This window comes from Hevea brasiliensis, chromosome 12, assembly GCF_030052815.1.
Source record: "Hevea brasiliensis isolate MT/VB/25A 57/8 chromosome 12, ASM3005281v1, whole genome shotgun sequence".
NCBI classification, from domain to species: domain Eukaryota; kingdom Viridiplantae; phylum Streptophyta; class Magnoliopsida; order Malpighiales; family Euphorbiaceae; genus Hevea; species Hevea brasiliensis.
Genome location: NC_079504.1, coordinates 32,724,911 through 32,733,142, shown reverse-complemented (window position 1 = coordinate 32,733,142; position 8,232 = coordinate 32,724,911). Strand labels below are relative to the sequence as shown.

General features: G+C 33.4%; 1 protein-coding gene across 3 annotated transcripts; it reads right to left on the bottom strand.

Annotated features, from left to right (window-relative positions):
• Window positions 1-215: 215 nt before the first annotated feature.
• On the bottom strand, window positions 216-6,005 carry LOC110632419 (disease resistance protein RPV1-like). Of its 3 annotated transcripts, XM_058131470.1 has the most exons (5): window positions 5,230-5,805; window positions 3,238-4,306; window positions 2,849-3,169; window positions 1,327-2,349; window positions 216-1,239 (listed from the first exon to the last, which is right to left on the bottom strand). In XM_058131470.1, the coding sequence occupies exons 1-5, from the start codon at window positions 5,712-5,714 to the stop codon at window positions 535-537; spliced, it is 3,603 nt and encodes a 1,200-aa protein (XP_057987453.1). In that variant the 5' UTR covers window positions 5,715-5,805; the 3' UTR covers window positions 216-534. The 3 variants fall into 3 exon arrangements, with proteins under 3 accessions (XP_057987453.1, XP_057987452.1, XP_057987454.1); XM_058131469.1 differs by having other exon boundaries at window positions 216-2,349; window positions 5,230-6,005; XM_058131471.1 differs by lacking the exon at window positions 5,230-5,805 and adding an exon at window positions 4,789-5,152 and having other exon boundaries at window positions 216-2,349.
• Window positions 6,006-8,232: the final 2,227 nt, after the last annotated feature.

Here is an 8,232-nt window from a genome sequence, read left to right as displayed (position 1 = left end):
AAATTTTTTAAGATTTATTTCAAGATTTATTTCAATAAAGTTTTTTTCTTCATAAAGCCAGTTCACTTTATTTTATCCTAGATCTTATTTACTTTCAAAGGTTTGATCTTTTTTCGCACTGCATACTGCATCAAATAGGCTCCCCCAATATACCCAATCTAGACAATGGCATGATTTAAAAAAATAAAAAATACAAAATACAAAACACCAAGACAAAAAAAATGAAAATTGCTGCATCGGATTAAAGCAGAACCAAATGATAGATTGAACAAAAAGCACAAACAGCAAAAAGGCAGAATTGCTAGACCACAGCAGAACCAAAAGATAGACTGAACAACAAAGCACAAACAATAGAGACTAAGAAAAGCATCAGCAACCCCATCCGAGAGTAAACAGTAAGCAGAGACAAAAGCAACCAGTACAGCAATGGAAACCCGAAACAAGCTGAATGCAGAGATCAAATTACCAAAACCGGATCTACCAAAGAGGTGCCGAAACCAGTAAAAAATAAAGAGCAGCCGCTGACCAAATAGCCTAAAACAAGGACGCAGAACCAAAACTCTTCAGCACCCAAAAGGAGAGTAACCAAAAACTGCACGAAAGAATAAAACAAAAGCCATTCAAAAACCAAGTGTTTCCTCTCACTTGTTGCATAAAATTAGAAACGGTTGATGAATATTGCAAAGAGAGCTTGGTTTGGATTGTGCTGGGGCTGCATTGGTACTCCTCATCCTCGAAAGCATATAACAAGTGGATTCCACGTCTTTTCAACTTTAATTCTACTAAATCAATATGCCTTGCGTTACCTTTATGCAAATTGTCTACTTTGAACTCAGACTCAATCGAAAGCTTGTTGACATCAGAACAATTGTGTCTGAGCCATGGTTTAATACGGTGACGATTGTGCCAAAGGAACACATGATCTGATTCAATGGCGGCCCCGAAATGCACATTATCATGATAAATCTTAGGAGCAGCCACTATTAAGGGCACTTCATTGCCATCAGCATTTTTCAGATGCAATTCACATGCAAGCACGAAATTATTGTACTTTTCCATAGCAAGAGGAACCTTGAATTCTAGAACAACACAAAAAGCCAAATGTAGGTACTTAGCATTAATGCATTTGGGAGGGAGCACAAAAGCTATTGAAGATCCTAGGTTCTCATAGCTGAACCATTCTGGAATTTCAGTTCCAGGTAAACCAACAAGAAAACTATCACTAAATTCTGAAAAACCCTGCGTGAAAGGGAATAAAAAAGAAGAAAAATTAGTTAGAAAAGAAACCTTGGGTTTTATTAGAAAGAGGGGAGGATAGAGACTTACAAACTTTTCTTCAATTCTCAGTCGTGCATTTGTCAAAATGTTGCCAAGTGTATTATGCTCCAAATTGAAGCAATTGCAATAATTGAATATTCCTTTTTGCCTCCTGCAACCATTGCACTTTGGTACAAGTGCGAAGGGCAAAGGTGATTTCACAGTTTCTAGTGATGTACAATTAAACACTTGGAGCACTGTTGTTCGCTCTGGAAGCTCTGGTAAATGTTGGAGTCTTTTGCAGTTGTTTAAACTCAATAATCTTAGAGATGATAAAGAGAAAATGTCGCTGGGGATTTCTGAAACTGCAGTGTCATCTAGATATAAATGTGTTAAAGAGCACAAACCACATAACGAAGGCAATCTACCAAGTTTTGAGCAGCCCCTAAGAAAAAGCCCTTCAAGGCATTTCAACTCACAAATGCTGCCCGGGAGACTCTCTAGCTTATTGCACTTCTCCAGTTTCAACTCAACAAGTGAAAAGAGACATCCGATGGTTGAGGGTAATTCTTCTATTGCGACCTCTTCTAACAGTATTCTTTCTCGATATCCAGTAACATTAGGGAACTTGTTTAAATTTGAACATCTGAAGAGTTTAAGCGTCTCAACAGAAGTCAAATGCAAACTGCTTGGAAGGCCTCTAAGGTTTTTGCACATCGAGATATGCATGTATTTAAGAGTGTCGAAAGATTGAACAGATGCGGACCATTCTTCCGCTCCACAGCATATTAGATCTAACTGTTTAATACCACTCGGAATTTCTGACATTTTCTTCAAATTTATGCAGAAAGACAGAGAAAGTTCCTTCAGATTTTTCAAATGAAGGAGACTGGGAAGACTCCTTAGATTTATGCAGTCATCAAGATTAAGATAAGTAAGTTTGTGGAGAAACTGAATTGAAGAGGGAATCTCAAGCAAACTCTCACACCCCTTAAGATCTATTCGCTCTAAGTTTGTAGCCGAGGAGAGATTTGGGAGGGTGGCTAGTTTCTTCGATCCAGAAAGATAGAGATACTTCAACTTTTGAGGACACTACACATGATAAAACAGAAAAGTATATATATGCAAACTTTCAAAGAGGAAAAAAAAAAAGAATAAACTCATATATAATTTCATCAGTAATAATTATGTTAGAACTGCTAGTACTTTTTGTTTTTCAATCAATTTCTAATAATTTTTTTAACTAAATATTTACCATTTTAAAATTTATAAAATTAATTTTAAATGATTGTAGCATTAATTGTTACTGAACAATTTTATGTAAAAGAGTATTCTAACTTAGATCATAAAATATAACCTTTTTAAATTGGATTTCTGCTCAATAAACATAATGTTTACATAAAATCTAGTAAAAAAATTCCAACAAAATAAATCTGTGAACAAAAGAAAAACATATAAAAAGTTGTACTTTCCATTAAATGAGATTTTAAAGTTAAGGCATGCACATTGGCACAACAAATTCAACTTTCAAGTCAGTATTTATGCCTTTTTTCTCTTGGTCAAATTGAAAAATCAATATTTTAAAGCATACCTTATCTCCATGCCAAAGTCGTTTAACGTCGCTATCTTCCAAATTGAGTAAAACAAGGTTCTCCATGGAAAAACATAAAGGCAGAGAACTGTAAGGATATTCCTCCCAATGTGGTAAACTCAACTTGTTAGGAAGATTCTGCAGATGATTCTTTTTAGCAGATTCAAGTATGAAGGTTTCAGGAGTTGAGTCCTTTTTATTTGAATGCCTAAAAAATTTGAGTAATCTTAAGTTAGGCATTTGTGAGAAGGTTGCAGAATTCAAGCGTGTCATTCCCATTTTAGAAGTATCCAAGCATATCCCTTCCACTGCTTTGTTCACCTAATACAAAGAATAAAAGCTATAAGTATACAGGACAAATGAATTAAAAAAGATTTTTCATGTCTTACCTTCTCAGTTACTAAGATATCACAAATTTTTGTGAATTCCCATAATCTACTATGTTCATGCCGAGCAATATGTTGACCGATTTCTTGTATCAAATCATGCATCTCTAACTTATTATTAACAACAATTACGAGGCACTTTTCCACTAAACGAATTATTCCCAAACTTGGAGTAAGATCACATCCGTCTAGTATATCTTCTACACAGTCTTTATCTTGGCCCTTGAAAAAGCATGCTATATCAAGAAACACAGCCTTTTCTGTTTGCTCTAGCGAATCATAACTTATTTTTAATATTTTATGAATTTTGGATATCGGAATTTTTTTTAGTTCTTTCAATACAATTTCCCATTCCTTTGGAGATCTTTTGCATAGATGTGAACCCAAAACTTTTAGGGCTAAAGGAACACCTTTAGCATAGTTTACCACCCTTTCTGCGAACTTCATAAACTCCTCTGGAGGATGCTCTTGTTTAAAGGCTTTCACACTCAATAATTGAAGAGCATCACAATAATTTAATCCCTCAACCTTATATATTTGATCAACTCCACCAACAAGTACTTCTTTGTCTCTGCTTGTTACTATGACTCTGCTTCCTGAACCATACCAACCATGATATCCAGCTAAAGCCTCTAACTGCTCTGAATCATTGACATCATCGAGAACAATTAAAACCTTCTTTCTTCTAAGTATATCCAGAACAATAGTGGGAAGCACATGGAGCATTTGTATGCTTAAAAGTTTGTCCCCTACAAGTTCGGAAAAAAGTTTTTGTCGTAAATGCAGTAATTCATTCTTTTCTGCATTTTCCCTAACATTACTTAGAAAGTAGCAAACATCAAATTCATCAGAAATTTGACTAAAAAGAACTTCAGTAGTGGTTGTCTTTCCTATGCCACCCATTCCCCAAATTCCTATAAAACGAACATCTGCTGTCTCAATACATAATAATGGTAGAATTTTGTTGACGTGAGCATCAATCCCAACTAAACCATGACAAGCACTAAAGGAGATGGGATACAGTTTCTTCATGATTTGGTTGACAACTTTGTCAATTAATTTCGATTCAAGCCTTGCAAAATATGATAAACAAAGCAAAGTAATAATGAGTTTAATTTGAGATAAAAAGAAACTTGAAAACTTCAAAGGCATTTGAATTCGAACTTAATTTCAGTGCTCGAAAATTAGCCCAAAAATATATCTATCATAAATAAATAAATAAAACTTCATATATTATCTATTGAAACATAAATCTAGATTTACACTTATTTCAGCAAATATATCTATCTAAAGGACCAACATTATATTTTTGAATGAGGTATCTAGATTTACACTTATCATATGAGATGTCACATGCATGAATCGATTTACAAACTATTTCAGGAAATTTGATAGGTTCAAGCAATTTGTTTAAATTTTAAAATTTTTGATGTTCTAGTGATAATTAAAATAGATAAAATAAATGAACTGAATTAAACAAAACCAGTTGCCTGGTCTAGTTTCCGATATAACCAGTCCAACCGGCCGGTTTGCTCCAACTGTGAAAACGCTAACCTGTAGTTGCTGGAATCCCATCCAGATATATTGGATGCTTCCATCAAAGAAGTGCTGCACTTCTCCACAACGTCTAAGCTCTGCTTAAATTTTAGCAAATATTTCTATCTAAAGGACACTCGTTGTATTTATCCATAAATGAGCTATCTGGCACATTATTAACCAAAGGCATGCTTGTGACGAGAAATTACATGTAGAAATGGCTTTAAAACCAGATTGATCATTGAATCGATTTATTAACTATTTCAAGGTTTTGAAAGGTTTAAGCAATTTAGTTAAGTAAAAAAACTGGTTAAATATAATTTAAATTTTGAAAATTTTTTATTTTTCAAGAGGGAATTAAAAATAAATAAATCGAATTAGACCAAACCAGTTTCCTGGTCTAATTCCTGATTTAACCAGTCCAACCGACCAGTTTGGTCTAATTCTACAAACACTAACCTGTAGTTTTCGGAATCCCATCCAGATAGATTGGCTGCTTCCATCAAAGCAGTGCTCCACTTCTCCACAATGTCCAAGCGCTGCTTAAATTTTTCTTTAACTTTCCCAAATGCTTCCCCAAATTTCCCAGTCTGTTTTCTAACGTCAGAAGGATCTACATGGTAGAAAATGGGTAAGACCTTTCGCCCCATTCCTTTCTTGCAGTCAATTATCTTCACTAGTTCATCTAGGCACCACCGAGAGGACGCATAATTTTCTGACAAAATCACTACTGAAATCATGGATTCTTCAATCGCTTTCATGAGCGCTGGCGAGATCCCTTCTCCTCTCTCAAGAACATCGTCTATGAATGTTGTAAGACTTCTCCGGCGCAGAGCAACATGAAGATGATCAGTAAAATTTGAACGAGTATCAATACCACTAAAACTAAGGAAAACATCGTAGGTAGTTTTAGAGGAGAAGCCTAAAGATGAAGTAGAAGCCATTTTAGCAAGCACAATAGCCGCTCTATTTTGTTTGGTAAAAAAGAAATAGAGGAATCGCAGAGAAAGAGGAAAACTATAAAAAAAAAAAAAAAAAAAATATGTTAAACTTGGGCGAAGGCTTTATAGGTGATCAGAATCAAACCACCGATAAGATTTTGTACATTCGAGAAAACTGCAATGAACCCACTGTTTTCTTTTCTACTACTAGACGCGGAAATGTACTAATTAGAAGTAAATGAGTTTTTTCTCATGAGGGCAATTCTTCTAAATCACCTACAAGATTTTGTTTCGAGGAAGTTTCAATGGGCAATGAGTGAAAGTACAAAGAGCCCACCATGTTCAACGCAATCACCATTAATGCTGCATAGCATTTTCCCAGTGATACACCGTTTTCTACTACTTGGACCTCGCGCCCAAATCAACCTATTATAAAATACTAATTTTATAAGTTTAATATTATTACATATTTTTTATGAGATATTTTCTAAATAAAAATAATATTTACTAAAAAATAAAAATATTTACTAATTGAATTAATAAAAATACTGTTTAAATTTAAAAAAGATATATATATATATGTAAAATATTAATTTATAAATTTATAAAAATTAAAATATCATTCGTAAAAATTATTTAGACTGTATTTAGATAATTAACTATTTAATATAAAATAAATTTATTTTTATATTAAAATATAATAAAATAACATAATATTAAATTTAAATACTCACTTATTTCAAAATTTTAATATTAAAGAATAAAGTTAATATACAATATATAGTTATAACAATATATTTCAAATTATATAATTTAAGTTTCCATCAATGCATTTATGATATATACTTTTCTGTTATAAAATTTCAGTTCATTAAAATTTTTAATTAATATATATGATTATATATAAAAATTAATAATTCATATGTAATATCCCTAATTTTTAAAAAATTATATATATATATATATATATATATATATATATATATATATATATATATATATTTTATTCTAACACTGGTATTGTGGACTTCGCGTACGTACTTTCATTTCGTGGAAATTCGATCGTCGTCCAGATCTGTAATTTCGGACCGAGTAAATAAATTGCTGGAACCATTTCAGAACCGGGTCAAGATTATAGGCTACCCTACCTTTTTCAGACATTCTGGATGCGTTCCAGTTGTCAGATTTAGTATAGGTAAACTCGAACTCTATATTACTCAAGTTTTGTCTTATACTGGGTTAGAATAAAATTTATAAAATATTCGTGGATGATAAAAAAATTACGATTCCTATTGCAATAGCCTTATAATGTTGTTAAGGACCACGGGGCAGGTTTATAAAGTTTTTAAAGTTAGTTTGGATAGTTTTTGAAAAATATTAATTTTGAAGTCTTATAATTGAGTTGTCTAATGTTGTGATTATTGCTTGGTTTGGAGGGCCCAGGAGGGGCCATATAGTGATGATGAGATATGGGTTGAGTTTAGAAGTGTTATTTGAACCATTTTGCAGGTTGGGTAGGTCATAGGTATAGAGAAGACTTTGCCAGATTTTCGGCACGACTTAGGACATCTTTGGTCTTTTCTTAGTTTGTATTGAGTCAAATGTATTAAATAATTATAATAAAATTGTCAGGTGAGCCGGGACAGCCTTCCTCCTTCGCTCAGCCACCACAGTGACTTCGGTTAAGTCTGTAAGTAAAATATTAATTTTAATTGTAATTTCGATATTATTATATGTTCAAGTATGCCCACACATCACTTATAAATATTTATCTATGTAGTTAAATACTAGGCACGTTTTATATTGCATTCATAATTGTTGAAGTGCCATGGATGTTGTTTGTGGTAATTTGGAGCAGTGGGTGTGCGTGGCGTGCGTGTGGTATGGTATTAGATATGGACAGGACGGGTAGACACAGCTTGAGAGACACTCGTTGGGACCCTGCATTTGATTTATTAAGCGAAAGTCCAACTTGAGAGACACTCACTGGCAGAGATTGGATTAAGAGGGCTGTATAAGGGATCAGCTCCCGTATATGTATTGTTTAACAGTGTTGGGTGTATGAGTGCTCCAAATTGTCTTTTTGCTGTTATGATATGAAAATTATAATGATGTTGCATTTCACTCCACATGGTGCATTAGCTTTAGATAGCTATAGAGATTATGATTAAAATTGATATTTTACTCTCTGAGTCGAATGCTCACTCCTGTTCATCTATTTTTCCAGGCTACAGGAGGATTATTTGTTGTGGCTAACCTGCTCTTCTTCTTCGCATGTCCATTGATAGTATTTAACATATTTTATACAATTGAGTTAAATTTTAGACTCCGCATGTGTTTGAAGCACTTATTTTTATTTTGGGCCTGTATTATAAAAGTTATGTTGGACCTGTAAAATTATTAACTGTATGCATGATGGGATTGGATGAGGGAGCTGAGCTCCCATTTGTGTTATGACATTTTGATTATGTGGAGGGTGAGCTGAGCTCCCCAATTTATTATATATTGTGTTTACAGGTCA

Bases quoted from the DNA above. Each gene is read 5' to 3' on its own strand.
- LOC110632419 (XM_058131469.1), bottom strand. From the start codon at position 5,714: ATGGCTTCTACTTCATCTTTAGGCTTCTCCTCTAAAACTACCTACGAT. The intron at 4,307-5,229 runs GTTAGTGTTTGT...ATATTTTGCAAG, and splicing joins TGGGATTCCGAAAACTACAG to GCTTGAATCGAAATTAATTG. The intron at 3,170-3,237 runs GTAAGACATGAA...TCTTTGTATTAG, and splicing joins ATATCTTAGTAACTGAGAAG to GTGAACAAAGCAGTGGAAGG.